At 42.5% G+C, this 23,278-nt stretch overlaps 1 protein-coding gene across 1 annotated transcript; it reads left to right on the forward strand.

Moving 5' to 3' along the window:
• The first annotated feature begins 778 nt into the window (after nucleotides 1-778).
• Nucleotides 779-21,457, forward strand: LOC149304552 (alpha-soluble NSF attachment protein). The gene is made up of 11 exons (XM_089478207.1): nucleotides 779-969; nucleotides 8,091-8,173; nucleotides 9,413-9,529; nucleotides 12,358-12,404; nucleotides 13,264-13,341; nucleotides 13,973-14,028; nucleotides 16,830-16,914; nucleotides 17,302-17,406; nucleotides 17,906-17,974; nucleotides 18,521-18,571; nucleotides 19,670-21,457. Exons 1-11 carry the CDS (start codon nucleotides 866-868, stop codon nucleotides 19,769-19,771), a joined length of 897 nt encoding a protein of 298 aa, XP_089334333.1. The 5' UTR covers nucleotides 779-865; the 3' UTR covers nucleotides 19,772-21,457.
• The last annotated feature ends 1,821 nt before the right edge of the window (nucleotides 21,458-23,278 follow it).

The raw sequence follows: 23,278 nt of genomic DNA on the forward strand, positions 1-23,278 counted from the left end.
TTATTTGCCTACTATTGGCTTTAACTCTTAACTCTTGTCTTAAGTTTTATGAGCTTTTAGGTGTGACCAAGTTTTATTTTTGTATGTAGTATATTTTGATACTCGGATTTTTGTATTTTGCAATTTGTATTGTGCATTTCTTGATACAGACTAACAGTCAGCTAACTAATCAATAAACCTGTTGTTGTTATCACACACACACACACATATATGTACGTATTTATATCATTATTATTTCCTCACATCTTTTTCAATTCTGTGTACTTGACATATACTATTATAAGTTTATATATATATATATATATATATACACACACATACACACATATGTATTTATACATATACAAATAATATATATATATACATGTGCATATATAATATACCATATGTTGTTATATTATATATATATATATATATATTTAAAATACCATATTATTATGTCACAATAGTATAATCTTTTATTATTGTTGTTGTTAAATAAAGCCCAGTCACCCCTCGCTTTGAAATGGTACAACCCAACCTCCCCTTGCCCCCCCCCACAACGGGCTGAATCATTCCTGCCCTGCGCTGATCACGTGACTCCAATGAGTCAGCACAACCATAGTCACGTGATGCAGAACGCGGCCCCACAGCCGGCGCCGGCCGCGGTGGCTTCTGGGAATTCCAAAGAGGGGGGCGTGGCTTTTGGTGTCTAAGCCCTCCAGGTCACGTGACAGAGTTGTTGTGGTGTGAGCTGCTTCCGCGCGCGCTGACGTCACCGCGCGTGCGTCGACGTCGTCGCCGACGTCGCCTCAGTCCCTCAGAGAGAGGGGAAGAAGAAGGAGTGAGAGGCTTCGGCTCCTGTTAGCATCGCGGCGTCGGGCCCATGGCGATGGATACGAGCGGCAAGGAGAAGGAAGCGCTGCAGCTGCTGGCCGAAGCGGACAAGAAAGTCCGCGGCTCCCATGGCTTCTTCTCGGGACTCTTCGGGTGAGGAGGCCCAAGGGACCAAGGAAGGGAAGAGGGAGGGAAGGGGGAAAGGAAGAGGAGGAAGCGGCAAACGCCCTCCAGAAATAATAACCCAGTCTCAGGCCGCTCAATGCGAGGGATTCTGGGAGTTGTAGTTCTGGGAGACATTGAGCCTTCTCTGTCAGAGAGAGAGCTCTGGGGCCGCAATAAACTACACTTCCCAGGGTTCCTTGGGCTTGGCCAGGGCAGCTAAAGCAGTCTCAGGCTGGATGATCATTTCTGCAGGGGGTTCGGACTTGGACCTTTCTTCCTGCAGTTCTAGATCAGAGGACGAGCCCTGAAAGGATCCGCGCTCGGAAATAATAACCCGGTTTGAGACTGCTCTAACTGCTCAGTGCTGGGAATCCTGGGAACTGTAGGAAGCGGTCCAAGGCTCTAACCACTAGGGCATACTGCTAGGGCAAAAGGCCAGCCCTAATGAGCAAAGGCAGGGCTGAAGCAGCTGAACTGAAGGAGGGGTCAGGGATGTGAAGAAGGGGAGAGGATATGATGATGCCTGACTCATTGCTATCCCCCCTTTCTCCCAGTCACTTCAAGTGAAATGCAAAGTGTCAAAGCTTCAGAAAGAATGAAACGGTGTTTAATTACAATTAAAATATATCTGAAGACTGTGCTTGGTTTGCACAAAGAGAGAGAGAGAGAGAGAGAGGAGAGGGAATAAAACAGAAGGAGGCTGTCTTTGTGGCAGCTTTGAGGCCATTTTGCTTCCGCTGCCCAAGGCTTTGTGGCCTGCAACCCACCTCTTCATCTGTCCTGAGTCCAGGAAAGGTGTTATGCCAAAACCATGGTCTGGAAGCCACTGAGCTGGTCGTGTTCAGGCTACCTTCAGCCTGAGGAAGAGAAGGTTAAGGTGCGGCATGGTAGCCATGTTTGAATATTTGAAGGGAGGGATGTCTTATTGGGGATGAGAGGCAGTCTTGTGTAGTGGTTTGAGCATTGGCCTGTGACTCTGTAGAGCAGGGGCCCAATTGCCTTTCAGCCATAGAAAGTTGCCGGGTGATCTTTGGGCAAGTCGCACTCTCTGAGCCTCAGAGATTGGAAATGGCAAACTCCTTGTGAAGAAGCATGCCAAGAAAACCCCACGATATGGTTGCCGTAAGTCAGAAACAACTTGAAAGGCACACAGCAACAACATGTTGAGGATGGAGCAATCCTGTTTTCTGCTGCGCCAGAGACTAGAACGTGGAGCAGTGGGTTCAAGTTACAAGAAAAGAGGTTCCATCTAAAGATGAAGAATGACTTCTTGACAGTAAGGGCTGTTTGGCAGCGGAATGCACTGCCTTGGTTTGCAGGGGAGTCTCCTTCCTTGGAGGGTTTTAAACAGGCTGGATGACCATCTGTCAGGATGGCTATATCCGCCTGCATGGCAGGGCTTGGTCTGGCTGGTTCTTGGGGTCTCCTCCAACTCTATAATACTTTGACTCTATGAGTCTATGAAACAAATTGGCATGTTTTAAAGGTACTGCAATACCTCTTTTTATACTGAAGTGGGCTCACAGGGCTCTCTCTCTTTCTCTCTCTGTTGGCTTTGGAAATCACCAAGTAGGGAGAAGCTTCTCTTCTCTTAGCTTAGTAGAAGCCAATGGAGTCACACCCACAGAAGAGGAATGGAGGGAGTTCCAGGGCAGATAAAAAGGGCTTCACACAGGCCAGAGTTCCTGCTCCAGGTTGTAGTGATGGCTGGTGCCTGGGGCTGCTGCCACATTGCAGAATTAATGCAGTTTGACACCGCTTTAACTGCCTTTGCAATTCCTGGGGTTTGTAGCTTTGTCGTGGCACCAGAGTTCCCTGAGAGAGAAGGCTGAATGTCTCACTAAACTCCAAATCTCAGAATGCCATAGGAGTTGTAGGGATGTGATTTCTTTTACCTACTCCTTGGTAACCAGTTCAAGTGGTGCCTCTTTACGGCTGCTGTGTATAATGGAAATCCGCACGCTTCTTCAGTTTTATATATTCAGTGGCATGATAGAAAGACGAAACAGGAACCTGTTGGAGCAATCTGGTGGGGCAGGAGTAACCTCTGAAAGTGCTGATCAGGAGGTATTGTAGCAAATATTAATTGAGAAGCAAAGGTGTAACTTAATTACAAGACGTTTAAGGAAGAGCAGAGGAGAGTATTCAATGTGAGTTTTAGGGTTTCATCTCTGTGGTCTGTTGTTTGTATGAGTGGTACAATAATTGAAGATAGCTCTGGGCCTGTCTTAGTTAGCAGCTGGAATAAATAGGAGACGCCTGAAAGAAAATACACAAAAGGTGATTTTCCTGAAAGCCATTGGTTTTGTTCTTGTGGAAGCCCAAAATATCTTGGTAGCTTGTCATGTAAAGAGCCTTCCTCATATCCACTGCCATATGTGTATCTTGCAGTTTGTCACCCTCACAACTAAACATTTGGTCCACATTTTTGTTATGTTTGCAGAACTTTAGGATTCAATTCCAGTCACCAGAGGTGGGCCTTAATCTCTTTCCAGGGGAAGCATTAATCTGTCCCCTTTCTTCACATTCATAAATATTATAGGGGAATTGTCCTCTTTCGCGGAAGTAAAAGGACTCGGCAGACAGTATCATACATGACCTGGATAGAAACCTGGAGCAAGCGGCTCAAACTGCAGTCTCTTGTATCATTCCATGTAGCCTTGATGCCAGTTTGCACCATGAAATCTGTACTCCAGCCTGTTCAAAACACGTTTTCTTCTTTCCTGCCCCCAGCAGTTTGTCCATGAGTAAAAGTCCTCCGGTTTCATCTGTTTTTCCAGTTTTGTGCCTTTCACAGCTTCCCAGGGGCATAACTGGAGTGTTGCGATTTGACTGTTAGAGGCTTCTGGCTTGACAGAAGGCAGAGGAGGTCATAGTCGCATCTGAGCTGCTGTGATTTGGCTTAGTTTCTATTACTGTTCCAGCTTTCCAGGCTGTGTAAGGCAGAAGAGTAGTTAAGTCCCAGGTACATTTCCCAGAAGGCAGTGAGCTACTAAAGCTTAGGCAGACTAATACAATCGTGTGAGGATTAAGGATTTGTGCAAATAGTGGCTTGTGATTGGTTGGTCTACCAGAGCTTTTGTCATCCTGGAAAGGTTTGCTAAGTTTCTTAGGACTGATTGCCCTGTATCAGCTCTCTCAGTAAAAGTGTCTTAGTACTGTTAATCATGTTCTTTCATTCTCTGAATTTTATTGAAAGCAGGAGTGCTTATATGAATGAAGCACCTATGCAGGATCAGCCTAGATTTGCTGTGCTTAAGGGTGGGCAGAGTTTGGAGTGAATCACAGAATCATAGAGTTGGAAGAGACTACAAGCACCATTCAGTCCAGCCCCTGACATGCAGGAACTCATAATCAAAGCATCCCCAACAGATGGCCATCCAGACTCTGTTTAAAAGCCTCCAAAGAGGAGACCACCATACTCTGAGAGAGCACCTTCCACTATCAAATACTGTAACTCTTAATGTCAGGAATGTTTAGGTGAAATCTCTTTTCCTGTAGCCCGAATCCATTGCTGGGTCCTAGCCTCTGGACCAGCCAAAAGCAAGCTGGCTCAATCCTTAATATGATATCCAGATATTTAAAGCTGGCTATCATGTCAGCCCTTAACCATCTCTTCTCCAGGCTAAACACACCCAGCTCCCTAAGCCATTTCTCATAGGGCAGGGCTTCCACCATTTTGGGCACCTTTCTCTGGACATACTCCAGCTTGTCTACATCCTTCTTGAATTGTGGTGCCCAGGACTGGGCACAGTATTCCTCTGAGACTGAGAGAGTGTGATTTCTCCAAGGCTGCCCAGTGCCTTTCCATGGCTGAGCAAGGATTCAGACCCTGGTCTCCAGAATCATAGTCCACTGCTCAAACCAGTAAGCCAGGCTGGCTCTTGAAGTATCACTATATTAACTAAGGTATGGTTGCCTGTAAATGAGCCTTGATCTCTCTTCACCTTTGAAGAAGTTCAGAAGGATTACTTAACAAACAAGAGTTTGCTTACCTCCATCCAAAGCTACAGCTGTCTGAACATTTGTAAACGGGACTTCAGTAAAGTAGAAAAGTCTGCAAGATAGCTTCCCCCAATGTTCCAGATGCATTGGACTACAACACTCCTGAACACTGCTCATCACTCCTAAGGCTAGCAGAGGCCTGTGGCAATTAAAACGTTAATGCTGCTTGGGTTTCTGAGATGAACTACAATCCATGAAAGCTGATTCTGTAATAAATGTATTAGCCTTTATGGTGCCACGGTTCTCTGTTCGTCTTAAGAGTGATGAAGCCAACAAATAATGAAGCTATAAGATGTGGGCCTGTGTTGAAGAATCCTTTATTTGCTTAAAACCCAAACTTGGTTCTGTTCAGTTCTGGATATCCTCCTTGCAATTAAATCTGTCTTCTCACCGAGAAAAAGAGCCTGCTTCTTTCATCGTCTATTCTAAGATGACCTTTGTGGTTCCCCCTCCCTTATTGCATAATCTGTGGCTTGGGGTGAGTTAAATGAAGGGAGATGATTCAGGGCAGCATAATGGAAAAGCACAGCAGCGGGAGATGCTGCTTTTTCTTGGAAAACTAAATGCTTGGAGCCAAACCTGGGATTACATTGTGTTGTGTGTGTGTGAGAGAGAGATGGAGGCTTCAGTTGTCCTTGAGTTGTGATAAAAACAGTATTTGTTTGAAATGCTTTTTTTCCTTCTTGAAAATGGGGCTTAGACAGAACCTTAATCCAGTAACCTGTTGGCGGTGAAGGGAGAATTGGCCTGTGCCTGCAGCTTTCCTAGCTAGCTGTGCATCGGTTTTTTCTCTGCAGGCAATGTCTGTTATTGAAGCAGCAGCAGCAGCAGCAGCCAGCGCTTGGTGGAGAGAGGAGGCAGGCGAGGGATGGAGGCATATGACAGAGCTGGTGACTCAAGGCTGATTTTTCCTATCACAGAACACACAGCTGAGCCCTGAGAGGCGGAACACCTCTTCACCAGGGAGCTGAAATAGATAATGATTTTTCACATGCTGTGAGAAAGAACATGGTCCATGGCTGGCAGTGACAGTTGATGGGAGGAAATGATTTGCTTCTAGGATGGAAAGGGGAGTGGGAGGGAGAAGTGATAAAACAGAAGTGCTATACTTGAAGGCTGTTTGTTTTTCCGACCCAGAACACTTTATTTACAAGCCAAAAGAGCCACAGTCCCATTTACTGATGGATATAAGCATGTGGAGATAATCGTGTTAGGTTGCTTAATGTGTCTGGGAGTGTGGGTCACTAATGTATCCGGTCACAGAGTCCTGTGTAGGGTTAGGGTAAGTACAGTTGCCCCTCCACATTTGCAGCTTTGACTTTTGTGAATTTGATTATTTGTGGTTTTGCTTAATATGTTCTCTCTAGGTCCTCCAGCGCAATTCTGCCAGAAGTTGACCATAGAGTTGTGCTGGAGAACCTAGAAGCTCCTAGAAAAAACACTTCTCTGGGCACTTGTAGGTTCTCCAGCATGATTCTGTGATCAACATCTGACAGTTGTTGACCATAGAGTTGCACTGGAGAACCTGGGGATTCCTAGAGAGGTGATATCTTAGGTAAAAAGAATAGTGGTTTTTATTTGCGTTTTCTTCTTCTTCTCACATTCACAGGGTTCCTTCACTCCTAATCCCAGCAAATGTGAAGGGACTACTGTGTACCTTACTGGACTCACTGGGGCTGTATATTTAAAAGAACGCACCTACTTCTTAAAGAACAATCCATTCCATTTGAGTTCTAGGAATTGTAATTTTGGGAAGACGAATGTTGAGATCTCTGTTCACCTGCATCTTGACAAAAATGCAGTTCCAAGGTTGTTGGCTATAGTTACCAAACTGGATGATGGTTGTGGGGCAGGCAGATCATTTTCTATATAATGAATAGGGAAAGTCTAAAATTTGTGGTTTTAGACAGTCCTGAAAGATTCTTTGTATGGCAGTTATGAATGTGATTTTTACTTGAGGTTGCAATTGAGATCAAATACACAATTTAGGGTGTGATTTTAAAGCAGTCTTCTCCAGACGGATCCCCTTCAAATGTTTTGGGCTCGAACTCTTATCAGGCCCAGCCAGCATCGCCAGCAGCTGGGAGTAATAGGAAATGTTAGCTGAAGCATCAAAAGACTGTCAGGTTGAGGAAGGCTATTACAAAGGATTTTAGAATATAGGTCTCATTAAATGCTTTTCAGCTTAGGGAAGGTTCTAGCTGGAGGACATGTTACAGATTAAAAGGTTCTCTGGTGATTTTTAAAAAAATCTTTAAAGGCTGTAACATTCCCATGTTTTCCAAACTGCCCTTGTTGTTGTGTGTCTTCAAGTCATTTTTGACTTATGACAACCCTAAGGCTTCACTCTGGTGCCTCAGCAAACTACCATTCCCAGAGTTCCATTGCCTTGAGTCATGGCAGTTAAAGCAGGCTCAAACTGCATTGTTTCTGCAGTACAATTGCATTCCAAGGAGCCAGAATAAGCCTGAAGGTATGGAAAAAGAGTGCACCATGTTCTGGTAGCCAGGAAGAATCCTTACAGAGTCTCTGCTGTGGGCATATGTCACATTCAAAAGGCTTAAAAGTTGGATCAGGGCTTTGTGGGCGGTAAATTCCCCATTCCTGTTCAGTCAGTCCAACTGCTGAAAGGTTCTTACTGTCAGGAAGTTCTTTCTGATATTTAGACAGAATTTCCTTTCGTAATTGGAATCCATTGGAGCATTGAAAAACAAGATTGCTGCATCTCCCACATGCTAGATTTTCAGAAATTTAAAGATGGTCATCATCTCAGTCTTCTCTTCTAAGACTAAACATACCTAGCTCCTTCAACCATTCCTCTGGGCTTGGGTTTCAGACCTTGTATTTGTTTCCCCTCTTCTAGACAAGATAGCTCTAAATGCATTGCTTAAGATGTATTTAGATATACAAATATGCCTCCAAAAATATCTTACAAAGTATACATTTTGTTCCATGTTTAGAATTAGTTGCGAACCAGTCTAAAGTGGTACATTATTCTGCAATGGATAAGCCCTTCTTTTTCTGTACAGTGTTCATATGTGACCAGGTGGCTGTGTTTGTTAGTATAGCAAGCTGATGCTGTGGTATTTTATTTTTCACCCTAGGGGTGGCTCTTCCAGGGTTGAAGAAGCATGCGATATCTATGCGAGAGCAGCCAATATGTTTAAAATGGCAAAGAACTGGAGTGGTACGTATCATCCCTGTAACACTATGTTTATTAAACTCAGATTATATTTCATGAACAGCACGCTCGTATTGATGAGATGCACATCACTGCATCCGCCTGTGGTGCAGTTCCCTTCTACTCACATTGCAGCACAGATGTGTGTTTCACAGTTTGAGACGTTGGAAGCCTGTTAGCTTCAGAAGAATAAATCTATAATAGTTTGTAAAACCAGAAACTGCTAAGAGAGTCTGTTGTGTTAACCAGTTTCTTGTGAACTGGTAGATTAGGTTTTATGGTTTGTGGACAGTATTCTCAGAGGAATGGCTGTAGTTCAGTGGAAGAGCATCCCCTTTGAATGCTGAATGTTTAAAGTTCAGTTTCTGGCATTCTGTTTGGCCTGAGAAGGATCTTTCTCTCAAACCTGGGATCATTGCTGCTAGTCATCATGAGCTAGATTTGGGTTTCCCAGACTTTGGTCCTCTAGGTGTTTTGAACTTTTGAATTCCTGGCTGTTGACCCAACTGGCTGGAGCTTTTGGGAGCTGAAGTCCAAAAAATGAAACAAAACCCCAGAGGACCAAAGTTTGGGAAGCACTGGGCTAGATGAACCAGCAGCTTCACTTGGAATGATGCAGCAGCCTATGTAAGGAAAAGGTGAAATCTGTTTTGTTTGTCTTCCAGAAGTCTAAATGTATTTTAGGGGGTGGTAGTTGTGTGGGTGGTAAGACGAGAGCTCTGCAGTCAGATGCTTAAGCCTCTGAACAATTAGCAGCATAATAATAACTATAGGAATATGAATCCAAACCACATTACTCTAGCCATCTTCATGTTTCTAGATCAGGATTGACAGCTTGCTTCCCTTCAAAAGATTTTGAGTTTCAGCTACTAACATTCTTTGCCTTTGGCCAGGCTGATTGTAACTGATGGAAGTTGCAGCCCAGCAACACTTGGAGGGCCACAAGCTCCCCAGCCCTTTCTAGAAATAAGAGGGAGTCTTATTTTATTTATATTCAACCTTTTCTCCAGAGCTACAACTCAAGATGGCTTATAGTATAGAGTAAATCAAAGAATGCAACAGTTGTTGTTTAAAAGTATCTAAACTATGTATACCAGTCAAAATAGTTTAAAACATTATCAAAAGTTCTTTCTTAAAAACAACCAATTCTGTTTGCCTTGGAGACCCTGGTTTTGGATCTGTAATGTGCTTTAACAAATTCCAAGTCTTACACAGCCATATATCATCCCCTTTTCTCTCTTCTAGCTGCTGGGAATGCTTTCTGCCAGGCTGCTCAGTTGCACCTCCAGCTACAGAACAAGCATGATGCAGCCATGAGCTTTGTGGATGCAGGCAATGCCTTCAAGAAAGCAGATCCTCAAGGTGCGTAAAGTGGATTCTCATCTTATAATTCTGTCTTATCAAAGCTCAGGCAGGATTTGATTATGAGAAGGGGTATGTAAGTGCAGTAATGTTTCATGGAATGAGGTCCATTTGTACAGCACAAGTATTCTAAACACTTGCATCTTAGATGCATAGTTGATTGTTTTGTTACCTATGCAGACATGTTTAACAGCAAAATTTAAATTCCAGAACTTTCCACCATGCAGAGTACATAAATTCTTGGGTTTAACTGAATGCACAGTTTCTTGCTGAAAAAATGCATATTGTATTCATACTCTACACTTTTTTTGTAGTTGCCTGCCCATCCTGTCTGGTGGCTAAGACAGGGGGACAATGCCAACAATTGAATAGTCATACTTTGGCTTAATAAGTGGATATGTGCCTGACCCCTTTGCTCACCCACAGAGCCCTTTTCTCCTCTTTTTCTAGTTTGATTTGTGAAATGACGAAGTTTGTTTAAGATCCAGACTTATCTTGAAACTCATCTAGTATCCATAATTACCCAGTTCTAGATAAAATGGGAAACCATATTTAATTAGATGTTTTTGCATTTCTCTGAATTTCATCCCAAAGAGAATGGCCTGCATGCATATAGATAGATAGATAGATAGATAGATAGATAGATAGATAGAGAGATCTTGTCTTATTAAGACAGTATAATTGAATGCAAGCACTTGTATTGGACTTGGTTGCATCTTGGCAACCAAATGCTGCCCTGTAAATGCTTCCTCACTTTCTCCAAAGCTGCAAGTCACGTAGGCTGTTGAAGGGCAGAAGCTAGATGCCAGCTGGCTTCTTTGCATTATGTACTGAGATGTCCTGCTTTAGTAGGAATCCTTAGTCTGCAGCATTGCATAAGAGATGCATGTTAACAAATCCCCTCCCACTGGGTTGTGTAGATCTTACAGATATGAAATCCATAACTTCAGTTCATGAGTGTATTTGACATTTAAATGTCTCTGTATTCAGGCCTCATTTTAGGGGTTTCTTGGGTTTATACCCATGAACAGCTGTAAGAGTCCTAAGACTCTTCTGTGTAATTTGATATGAAATAACAAGGATAACTAAAGCCTTTCTTTGAACTTCGCTAAACTGTGTGAAATTGTAGAGATCAGGAAAGTTGCTTCTTTGGATTACAACTCCCAGAATGCCTTAGTCAGCATGGCCATTGGCAATATTAGCTGGGGAATTTTGGGTGGTGTAGTTGACAACAGTGATCCTTCTAGCCCCTGGCGAGACTAGGATACAACATCAAGACATGCTCACCCCTTGAAGGCAGTAGTTTTGAGCAGGTTCTTCAGTCCTCTTCTTGTTAGTTGTTTGTTTTCCTGCAATGTTAACTAGGGTATGCAGGGCCTTTGCTCTGTGTTTTCTTTCAGTCGGAGATGTACTTCGCCTCTTAAAGAGGATTCCTCACTCAGGATTTTGTGTGTCAGACTTCTGCCATTTATTAACAGGAAAGGAGGCAGGCAAATAAGTGAGGCGCCAGCGGAGGAGGAGTAGATCGCCTTCTCCTGCGTCTGCCTTGACTCTGCCAGTAGTTTCTGGGGGAAAGATGATAAAGTAACCTGAGGAGAAAACAAATTTAATCCTCCCTAGGGATTTGCTTAATCTTTTGGAGATTTGCATTCTGATTATCGGCTGTGGTGGCAGAGCTAAAGAGTGAGCTTCAGCCTTGTCACTGAGGGAGGCAGAGCATTGGGGATGGTCAAGGGCAAGCACCAGCAACATGTTTTTTAAAAGAGGTGACATTAAATGGCTGTCACCCTTTGGGTTGTCTGCCTTTAGTTTGTGTTTGGTATGGTCTGGTTTGTGTTTGGTTTGTGTGAGGACAGCCTTGCATTCTGCTGGTGATAGAACAGACAATGGGAATGGTCCTTGCCCACCCTTTTAAGATGTGTGCCAGAGAAGCTCAAATATTCACTTGCAACTCTTGGCTTTGCTGAACTGATTCTGATGAAAGATGCTGGGTTTGAATTCTAAAACCCATCATTATTTAGTAACAGAAGAGTACATGTCTCCATGTATGACTTTAGGAGTTTTCCTGGGTGCCACCATTGGGTAAAGTAAAAGACATTTTTAGTGGTGAAACCCCCAAAGTGATTACTCCAGATCCCACTTTAATGTTTTGTTACTGGATTAAAGCTTTTAAAATATATATTTAAACTACCATGTTTGTATGTGTCTATGAATTTGGTGTGAGAGTGGCATATGAATAGTTAAATGAAACACACACTTGCAGTTGTGGAGAAGATTGTTAGTGGAGCCAGAGGGAAGGGGACTCAGTGGGGTAAAGTAATCTTGTGCTGAGCATTTAAAGTTACTTTGGAAAGCTTGGTTCTGATTCTGAAATTTCCAGCCATGACTGTTTCTGTTCTTGGACCAACTTTTCAATGCTGCAGTTCTTCAGTAGGCCACATAAGGGCAGCATAGGATCCCACTCTCTTGAGCCCTGCTATACAGCTGTGCATGCCCCTTAAGTGGTCAGTAGCATTGGATAATTGCTGAAATGTTCTCAGAGTAGAATTTGGGTGTGGGGCTAGTTGCATACGTCCCTTAACTGTTGAGAATACAAATTAATCAATTCTACAGGACTGCTTTGTGTCCTGTTCCAGCTCCCAGAAGATCTGCAGACCTCAGCAGCTTTTTCGTAAGTTGCTATTAATCCTCAGGGAAGGAATTGTGCTGTACATATATATATACACCCACAGCTTTGTTCCTTACTGGGAGATGGCTGTCAGATGGCTTTATTTCTTCATGTTATCATGTTTAAAGCTGGCAACACTGTCTTCTTCTTTTATTAACAGAGGCCATTAACTGTCTCCTCAGAGCTATTGAGATCTACACAGACATGGTAAGCTAATGTCATATGTGTGTGAAGTTCAGAACTTGATTTTAAAAGATTCAGAATATTTCATGCATTTTATATTTGAGCATGGAAATAGCACCTTTTGTGCAATATACACTGCCTCCCATATAAAAATATTACTGTTTATGCAGAAATCATTTTCTTTCATGCTGACAAACCACGTGCAGCTCTGTGCAAATGAATTTTCCAAAATGAAATTCCAAATAGTGAAGAAAGCTTGGAAAATGGGCAGAATTCCCTGTATTCTCATGGAGCAGGGAGAAAAGTACTGAAATCATTCATTACATTCTGGAGTGAAATAAATGAAGATTTATATTATTATTCCCAGCAGCAAAACCTATAATAGTAGTCCAGTAACAGTTGGAGGGCCACAAATTTTTCATCTCTGACATACAAGACAGTGTGTATATATGTAGACAAGCACAATGTTACTGGTGTTGAGAATACTTATATATATAGCAGGTTACTTTTTCTAAGTGAATCAAGAACACATTGAAGCTGGTATGGCTGATCTCTAGCCTAGATTACTACTCTTTTTTTGTAAACTTGTGCAGGTTTGTTGAATCTTTCAGTCTCCATGTGTGTCAGGTATACTTTGATATGCATCATGCCTCTGAATATTTTGCTTGAAGGCTGAGAGAATATTTGAGTGGATACAGATTGATTTCTAGGGTTTCACTGAGAGCCAGGAGACTCAAGATAGTTGTCAGGTTTCAGCACAGTTAGATACTACCTAGGACCTAAAATTGGAGTGCTTTGGGGCTATGAGGGCTACACATATGTACCCATTGCCCCTGGATGTTCATACCTGTTTTATTCACTCTCTGTCTTTCCCCTCTTTTAGGGCCGTTTCACTATTGCAGCCAAACACCACATAACAATAGCAGAGATCTATGAGACGGAGCTTGTGGACATTGAAAAGGTATGATGAGAAGAATTTGAAATGTTCGTTTTAATCATGCTTCTTCTAACAGCCATGTTTCAGATGATTTTGAAAAAATGGGGAGAGGATGAAGGTGCAGTATATGGCTGCTCGCTGGAGGCAGATGTGCTTTCTTATGATGCAAAGTACGACAGCCTCAATTTTATCATCTTGACCTCTAGGGGGAATTCAGCCTTGATCTGTTCAAGGACCCATTTGTTTGTCTTTTTGGTTGTTCACAGTATCCTCAGTACTCTTTTCCTGCACCACATCTCAAATGAATTGATTTTCCTCCCGTCTGCCTTCTTCACTGTGCAGCTCTCACATCTGTACATAATGATGAGGAATACAGTGGATTTGACAATTCTGTCTTTAGTGCTCATTTGTATATCTTTACTCTTTATTATCTTGCCTAGTTCTTTCATAGTTGCCCTTCACATTCCTATTTTTCTTCTTTTTTGGCAGCAAAGCAGTGGAGGATAGAGAGATTTGGAGATGTTTCATCCACAGGGTCACCATGTGTTGGGGTCAACTTAGCAACAAACAACAACATGTACCTTTGCTCTGAACCCAAAGCTTTTGTTTGACCTTATGTTCTCATCCTTCCTTTTCTTCTCTGCTTCCTTTCCAGGCAATAGCTCATTATGAACAAGCTGCAGATTACTATAAAGGTGAAGAATCTAATAGGTAATTGGAGAATTCTGTTATTCCTGTCCCCTTTTCTAGTTGGGTGTTCAGAGCAGATAAAATCACTGCTTTATGGTAACTCCCTATGGTAGCTCTTGGATAGGCCTCAGAAGGTGATGCCAGGGATTTGCTGCTCTTATGAGATTTATCACATGAGGCACCTTTTTTTTCTTGGAGGGAGGACTCTTCAGTGTGCTGCTTAGCCACCTTATAAACAACTTTGTAATGCAGTGGGTCCCCTGAATGGGTGCCTTGTGTCAGTAATGGATTTTATTAGAGTGGATGAAACAGCTCAGTCCAGATAAGGCAGAGTTGTTTATCAAAATCTAATTGATTTAGGAGTTGCTGACTCTTCCTGGAAGGGTTGACTAGTACGCCTAGACTTCAGTGCTTTAAGACATTCAGGTAGTAGCTTTGATCAGGAGTGCTTTTCCCTACTGAAATTAGTATCCCAGAGTACTGCCATATATACTCGACTATATATCGACCTCATGTATAAATCAAGGGCAAGTTTTGGGCCAAAATTGTGGATTTTGCTATAATGTCAAAGAACATACAAATTTCCAGCAGACATAACTCTTTGTGCTTACTCTTAAGGCTAGATGGATGAGAGTAGAGGGAGTTAGTGCTTCTACGACAGATTATACTCTTGCTTTTCACCAGGGGATGGTTCCTTCTTTTAAATCAGAGTTAAGATACAGTACTTATATTGACCCATGGATAAGTCGACTCAGGTTGTACCGCCATTAAGGAGAATAGGACTTGAGGTCCTATGTTTTTTGCTATCCGTGGGGGAGGGGGGAGTCCGGAATAAGAGCTGACTGAATATTTCCATTCAGGTAATACCTTGGCAGCCTTGTTCTCTTGGAAAAAAACAATTACCTGTCCTTGTTCAGAAATAGCAGTGGCCTGTCATGGGCCACCTGAATGGACAAGACAGCATTGAACTGTGGAACAAGAGTTCTGCCCAAGGCAAACTAGCCCAAGTCAGAGACATGTCTTGCCCAGAATAGTTGTGAAGATGGATGAAGTGTATTTGATTTGATTTATATCATTCCTATCCTTATAAATAGGCCAGTGCAATTAAATTTTGTTGCCTGCTCGGCATCTCAAGGCAGACTTTTGATCAAACCCAGTGTGGGCAGAATGCTGAAAATAAGAGTGTGAGTCAGGGGGCTGCATGTTTTAGTTATATAACTAGTGTGACTTGAGCATATTTTCTGTGAGCTTCACAAATGACAAGGTGATATTAGTGAATACATGGCAGTGACAGCTAAGGTGGAGGAGATGGGTGCAAAACTCCCCCTTTTCACTCTCCTTGCAGGAAGTGTTGCTCTTCCTATACACACAATATCAGCATTAATGTTGATTTGTATCTTGTTTTTCATTTTAACCTTCCTGAGTAAACCATCCTGAATATTTTTCTTGTTGAAAGGTGGTGTATGCCTTTACATATACACCACATGTGTACCACAGAACTGTGGTTTAGTGGGCAGTTTAAGAAATAAAATAAACAACAAAAAATACTTTCTCTGAATATACCGACCATGTATCCTATATAAATCTGGCTTTTCCTAGCCAAATTACCTCTAACCTGAGGAAGAAGAGGGTTCAAAAATTGACCAGGGAGTGGAGATGGGGGAAGTAGTAGACATTTTCATGGGAGAAGTGGAGCAATTGGGGAAATGGTCAAGGCTCCCTTTGATAGACTTGGGAAAATTCCCTCCAGATCTCTTTGCTTTTTATCTCATTCATAAGATATTGCTACATACTGAATGAATATCACCTTTAGGGTGAGGGCAGTGGACGGACTGGCTCATAGAAACATAGAGTTGGAAGAGACCACTAGATTTCCATTCTGTGGTAGATGCGCACATACAAGTCAGAGCCCTATGGAGTTTTAGGGAAGCCTCTGCTTTCTTGGTGTCATAGCTTTCTCCCTCCAAAGAGCAGCTCCTTCTTGTGCCCTCAGGTCTCAACCCTTTCCCAAAGAGGGGTGTGAAGCAGCAAGTTGGTCTCTCCTTCACATTTTAATTGATGTTCAGTGTGTTTGTCCTTGACACATGTTGCTTCACTATGCCATCCCACCACATTTGTTCCCTGTCTGCCTATATCTATGTGGCACTATTTTGTTGTGCTTCAGTGCCTAAATTTTTGGACAGCACCAAAGATAACAGAGCTTTCCTTCTGCATGTTTGACAAATAATAGTATAGCCCCTGTCCTTGCAGGGTGACTGATCTAGATTTATTGACAGAGTCTGAGTTATGTTTTAAGTATGCTTGGCTTAATCGAGGGGTAGGCCGCATGGCTTCCTTCAGTTCCAGTAACTGTTGGCTTGACCATTGACTATGCTGCCTGGAGCTGCTGGAGTTGTAATTTCTAGCCTTAGGACAAAGTAGGGAGAATCTTCGCTACCAGGCCTCTTATTCTAGTTGTTCTCATTTTAAAAACATTATGTTTCCAGTTGGGTTGAGAAGAGGGTGCCTCTGTCTGGCAAACAAATAATAGAATTCCCAGACAAAGAAAGGTCTTTGTTTGCCTTAGTCCAACATCAGTTACTCATCCATAGAACCCTGGGGAAACAGCAGTCTTTCTTTCCCCTTTGGGTTGGCTTGCCTTGTTTGTGAGATCTCTTGTGTTTTGATCTTGCCAGTTCTTAAGCTGATCCTTTTTGAAGTCTTAGAGCCAACTGACATTTCCACATATGTGCATAGAGGGGAGAGATGTGGGGTTGGGTGGTGGCTGTTGGCTGTTCTCTTCTTTGTTCAGATGTCTCAAGCTCATCTTCCTCTTTCTGTAGCTCTGCTAACAAGTGTTTGCTGAAAGTGGCGACCTATGCAGCTCAGCTGGAGCAGTACCAGAAGGCTATTGAGATCTATGAGCAGGTCTGGTTATTGGTGTCCCCACCCCTGTTTTCCACAAACTCCTAACTGAAATTGTAAATTATAAATAGCTTATTGATCATGTTTTAGTATAATATATGTAAATTAAACTGGAGTCAGGGTTACATAAAATCACATATCCAGGCAGTCTGAATTTAACATCTGAAAAGGGAATGGTTTTTAATATAGCTTAATTGTATTTGGACAAACTTTATATTGTCAGAAGGGCTATGTGATTTCTCTCTGACAGTGGAAGAGGAGAATGCCAACTGGGCACCAAGTCTATGGGAGTTTCAAGCAGTGTGCTGACCCCAATGAAACTGAATGTAGTCTCCAGAGCTTGTTTAAATATGTGCCTGTGATTATATGCTGCTTTTTGGCATCTCTTAGGTGGGCACCAGTGCCATGGACAGTCCTCTGCTGAAGTACAGTGCAAAGGAGTATTTTTTCAAAGCAGCCCTCTGCCATTTCTGCATTGACATGCTCAACGCCAAGGTTTGGACAACTTTTTGTATTCCTAGAGAAGTCACTAATTTAAATATTACAAGGATCTGTAATTCCAAGGGCCTGTAGAATCTACTGTGTGGAATAAAGCTGCTCTATAGGAAAGGCTTGATCCTTTCCAGATATCTGCAGGATTTGGGGAGAGTGCAGCACTGTAGATTTCTTGCATCATATGAGGAAAGGTAACAGGTTGCCACACTAGTGGATGCAGAGTAGAAGCTTGCAGGATCTGAAAATTTTAATTCTGGATCACAGCCTGAAGCCATGTAGTTGTTATTTTTTTAAAGCAAGAATTTGATCAAAACATTAGGTTGATAGCATGAAGCCCATGTATAATTCTGGCAGGGAGAAGGGGGCTTTTCAGCATATTGCAGCAAGGAATTGGGGCTTCTGGTGGTCCAGCTTGTTAAAACCTGGATAGCCATGTTACTGGATTCTTTGACTGCCTAGTAGCTAACTAGCTGCCTATTCTTTTTCTTCCCTAAATCAGTTGGCTGTACAGAAATATGAAGAAATGTTTCCAGCTTTCTCAGACTCCAGAGAATGCAAACTGGTTAAAGTGAGTAGCTTTTACTGGGCCTTCGAAGTACACACTAGATGTTTGCTAGCTCATTTGTTTTACGTGACTGGAAGAGGCTTTTGTCAGTCTTGTAGTGTACAAGGTATCTGTGTGTTTATATAAAACAAGAAAGTGATGGTGAACTGGAAGCAAGAGGCTATGTGCTCAAACTATGACAAAGAAAAAGGAATATTGAATAAAGGATTTGTGGAAGGGAGCATAGAAGTAGTTCCTAAATATGAACTCCAGAATCCAAAAGATGTCAAGAATTGGCAATACTTAACTATTCAAATCTTGTAGTTTGTTTTCCCCGCTCTGGGCCTGTTGCTAGCATTAAACTTGGATCTCTCCCAAATCACACGGCACAGCTCTCCAATCTGGGTGCCTCTTCAGGCAATGAAGCGCATGTATTGAAAGCATCTGTCTTTGGATTTTTCTCTGGTCATTGGTTAAAGGTCACAGTGGGATGGATGCTGCTGTAGTCTGTCATCTTGCTGTGTTTGGGAATCAGTCCTAAAATTCACTAATCTCTTTTTTCCTTCATAGAAATTGCTTGATGCTCATGAGGAACAGAACATTGACAGCTACACTGAATCAGTAAGTTTCTTCTCTGGCCATTTCTTGAGAGCCTGGTGAACATTGTGAGCTGATAGAGTATCTAATGTCTCTTAAAGAATCTAAGGGGTTTGGCCTGGTTAAGAAGCTTTAGTCTGAGAGATGGCTGTTGAGATGGCTCATGTTGTCTCCAGCTGGTGGTTTCTAGTGTTCATGGACTTTTTCATAAGAAGGAAAACATTGGCTTCACATTTAATGTGTTGAGAAGAAGAGCAGCCAAAGCTGGAGTGGAAAAGACTGGCAGTGATGGGCACTAAAAACACATAAATGGTTTAGGGGACCAGCAATTAGAGGCACCTAGATTAAGCTTTTCTACTTTGGTGACAGCATAGAAGGAAAAGAAGTCTGGTAAAAATATCAGCTGTGGGAACAACCTGGTAGCTGCCATTCTTGGCGACTGGCTCTAGTTCAGCATCCAGTACTTCCTTGTCATAGAACCTCTCCAAGAAGGCCAGCTACTGACCTGTGTTTTATATCCATAACTTCAGGGTCCTGCTTTCCAAGCTAAAGTTCTTTTTGCAAAAATTAACCTTTCTTTATCCAAGATAAACTACTGCTGGTTTTTATTTTCCCAGCAGAACTGGAAACTGCTAGATTGCTATAGCGAGATCTAGCTGGTTTTTCTAGTGAAGTCAAAGAGAGGTGATAAAAACAGTGTAGCTGACAATAGGTGTAACAGCAAGACAGATCAGCTTAGCCTTTATCAGTGGCAGCACTCAATGGTGAATTTGCCTATGGAATTTGGATAGCTGGCCCTTAAACAGTTGCCATCAGCTAGTAAAAGTTTTTTTCCTTGCTGAGAAGATAATGTTTTTATCTGAAGTCTTCCTTCAGTTCTGCTTCCTTCCCTTGTAGTTTGTTTATGATGCTGTGATATTAGCTGTTGTAAGCTGCCATAAGTAGTCTGCATGTATTAGAAAGGCAACTTTGAAATGCTTTTATAAAAATTAAATCTATTGTAGAAAAGAGAATGTTATGCACTAGCTGAATTTAGTTGCATTTTAATAGTCAACCTTGACTATTGACTACTCCTTGCTAGAGATTTGCTGCATCTCAGTTCTTGTGTTTTTCTGCCACCAGGTGAAGGAGTATGACTCTATCTCTCGTCTTGACCAGTGGCTCACTACCATGCTCCTGCGCATCAAGAAAACCATACAGGGTGAAGAAGAGGACCTGCGCTAAGCCCTGCCCTGCCCTGCCCTGCCCTGCCCCACCCTCTGCTCCTCATCTGCAGAATCCTGCATGGATCAGCTCTGCGGGAGGGAGGAGAGGGGTCTTGGCACAAAGGAACTGGACTTGAATGGCAATTGGTTTATTACGGCTCAATTATGGCTCCCTTTCTCATAACCCCTCTCCCTGCCACCACATCTTTGTACTGCAGGAAGCCAGGCAGGGGAGTGTCACTTGTGGACTAGCTCTGACTTGAAGAGAGATGAAGACTGTAACATGAAGTTCTCCATTTTTTTGTTGCCTCACTATCCCCTTCTCATATCAGGGCGTATCGCTTCTTGAGCCGGTGTTTACATCCTTCTGATAACTTAAAACTTGTATGGCTTTAGCAGGTTCGACTGATGGCACCACTTCCTTCTCCTCCCCCCCAAATCTTGTTGAAGCTCATCTCACGACGGGACGTGACCTCTTCTTTGCAGCAGAAGAGACGTCCAGCCACTGTGGCCTCATCCCATCCCATCCCTCTGTTTGCAGCTCTTAGAATTGTACCAGCCTATCTTCCTTAATCAGAGATTGCAGGATGGGTTGCGATGTCATCCTGTTCCTTAAACGTCTTGCAAAAGAGGAGCATTGCTTCCTCTTCTAAAGATTGGCATGATGAGCATGTCAGAGCGTGTCTCCCCTGGAGGCTGGTTCCCTGCTGCCCTTTTGAATACTTGCATCTATCTGAGATCTCCCAGAAATTCCTGTTATGTTCTGGCATATATTGAACCTGTGCTTCTGTTCCTAACTTCTAGTATGCTTTTTCTTGCACCTCAGATGTGTACCATTTTTCAATTTAGGTAGGAAGGTGTCATCCCAGCTCTTTCCCTTACCTTTAGGTGCTGAGTCACTCGCCCCTATATAATATACTTGAGTATGGGGCTCATAATATATACCTATTGCCAGCCACTAGGGGATGCTGGGTGTTCATTCTCCCATTGCCTGTATGTGGCAAGAGGCAGGCAAATCTCGAACCATGCAGCAGGTAGCCAAAAACCTATTTAATGCTAGTAACTCTGTCTTGTGTGCCAGCCATCTTAATAATTACCATCTTGTCTTGCATGGTTCACCCCCTTCATGCTTAGTTTGGAAAGAGCATTTCTTTTGCCAAGTATTCCATGTTCTGTATGCATTGTCATGAAGCTTTGCAAGGTTTTTTCCCCCTTCTGAGTTTCCTGTTGTGTTGGCTTTAAAAAAGAAGAAGAAGAAGCAACTTTATCATGTAGCCTGGGCAAAGGGTTTGAAATTTCATTTTGGGGGGGGGGGGGGGTTCTTGTGTTAACTTTTTATAATTCAGATGTGTGGGTTGGGTGCAATGGGGATTGGAATTAAGAAGCGCTGCTGAATGTTCTCAATTGTTTGCCCGAACGTGATGGAAAATAGCTTGTGCATAGCAAACAATTTAAAAAACACTTTGCATGGGTTGGGGGGGGATCTTAAAGTAACGTCCATCTAACAGTAGTCTCTCTAGCTTAAGTTCCTGACGCTTGTCTAAGCGACTTGCATGTTTTTTAGATGTATCTCTCCTTGCTGTCCTCCCAGCCACCGGTGTTTCAGGACTAATTCCTCCACCTTCCCATCAGCCCTTCTAAATTGTTGTTTTTGCTTCTGAACACTGGCTGTGATTCTGTCTATAAACACAGTTGTACGCTTGAATCTGCCTGACTGTATGTGTGGTCTTTTTAAATATATATATACTGGTAGATTTGGGCAGCATTTGAATGAACTTGATTTTCAGCTTCTCATCCTCTACTAAGCAGTGTGGCTTAGAGGGCTGGGGGCTGTAGGCAGTCTGCACTTAATAAAGGGCAACATAACCCTCAGAGGAAAGCAGCACTGTGGTACCTGTATAATTATGCAAAATAAACTTGCACATGTCCTTTTGGACGCTGCATTATGCAAGACTCTGAATCTCCATCTTAACTGGAATGCCTCTGGTCTGGCTCTGAAAGTTTCACATGGTTTGTCAGGGATGGTGAGGGTTTCTCAAAACATCTTTGGGGAACCTGGTTCTGGAAGGCTGTTCTGTTGCGCACTACTTGTGCCAAAACAAAGGCACATGGTCTCAGGCCATTCATGGCGCAGGATAAGAATTGCTCCACTGTTTTAAAAGGAGATTCCTAGATAATGAAAAAGCTACTCTTTAGTGCTGTAAAGACCCAGAACTGCAGACAGCCTTGTCAGCATTGCATCCAAAATATATGGCATAGTTTGTTGAAAATGAATAGATGTGAACCTTGCATTTCCTTGGAAGTGCTGCCTGAATTAAGGAAAAGCTTTAATTATGAGGTCTTTGATTTAACCAAATGAAATCAGTACATTTGTAGAATCTAGTAAGGGGAGAGATAGCAGTGAAAAGCAGGCTGTAATTACTGTATTGGAAATACTGGGTATATGAACCTGAGTAAGAATATATCCATTGCTATTAAAGTCATATGAAAACGTAATGCAGCCACACTTAATGAAAAGCACAGCACAAAAATCCAAACGAAAGGCTTGTCTGTCAGCTTCCATTCTAGGCAGGTTTCCAGTTTAATGTCCTTTTCTAATTTGGAAAAGGAAAAGGAGAACTAAGTGCGAATCTGCTCTCTGGGAATTGGGCCGCTGCTGGTCAGCCCTTGTTATTTATTAAAGGGCACCTTTTAATGTACAGTAAAGGTTTAAGTGACTGTGCCAATTGAGCATTTAAAAGTCTTGAGTTCCCAGTGTTAATCACATTCGCATAGAGATAACAGGCGGTGTGCCTTCCCTTGCAGACTCAAGTATCCTGCCTTGCAACCTTTTTCTATGCTGTGTAGGATTCTACTTTTTAAAGCCTCTTATGTTTGAAATAATTATCTTAGGCATGGGTTATGGAGCATAGCCTCTCCATGGGAGACTGGCAGAGCTTGCGCTGTCTCAGGCTTCTCAAGCTTACTGTCACAATGGCAGTGGTAAGAAGAAAGGGATATTTTGCTGCTGGTCATTGTGTTCCTTGTGTTTTTGACCATCGTTTTTTGTCAGAGCCCTCAAATGCACTCAAGAGCGTTAGTCAACGGCAGTGAATACACCAAAAGCCACCCAGGTTTTTGTTTTACGTTTGCTTTTGCAGAGATGGTACTACATTAATAAACGTATCTAAACTTATCTTAGCTCTGATTCTCAATATTCCGCTTTACTGTTACGTGTTTCTTTGCTTGGGTCTCATTTTAATTTAATTGTTTACATTTTCGGACCATAAAGTCCACGTTAAAAAAAAGTTCACATGGGCTTCATTTAAAGCCAAAGCCGCCTGAGTTTTGTGTAGGTTTTGTGAGGCATCAGCACTCTTTGGCAGAGAAGGCTAAAGACCACGTGTCTTTTAAAACTGCATTTCATACTCTTAACTAGTGTGTTTTAATGCTTGTCAGTTTAATTCTATAGCAGTCTTCACCTCTGTATGCTTTTAAATTGTGTGTGTGTGTATATATATATTAAATTGTAAGCTGCTTTGAGTTC

The sequence above is a fragment of the Sceloporus occidentalis genome, unplaced genomic scaffold (assembly GCF_023333645.1).
Source record: "Sceloporus occidentalis isolate IW3139 unplaced genomic scaffold, rSceOcc1.0.p SCAF_13, whole genome shotgun sequence".
Classification (NCBI taxonomy): Eukaryota; Metazoa; Chordata; class Lepidosauria; order Squamata; family Phrynosomatidae; genus Sceloporus; species Sceloporus occidentalis.

Coding starts and splice junctions, on each gene's coding strand:
- LOC149304552 (XM_089478207.1), top strand. CDS start 866: ATGGCGATGGATACGAGCGGCAAGGAGAAGGAAGCGCTGCAGCTGCTG. Junction 14,029..16,829: donor AAAGGTGAAGAATCTAATAG/GTAATTGGAGAA, acceptor CTCTTTCTGTAG/CTCTGCTAACAAGTGTTTGC. Junction 18,572..19,669: donor TTGACAGCTACACTGAATCA/GTAAGTTTCTTC, acceptor TTCTGCCACCAG/GTGAAGGAGTATGACTCTAT.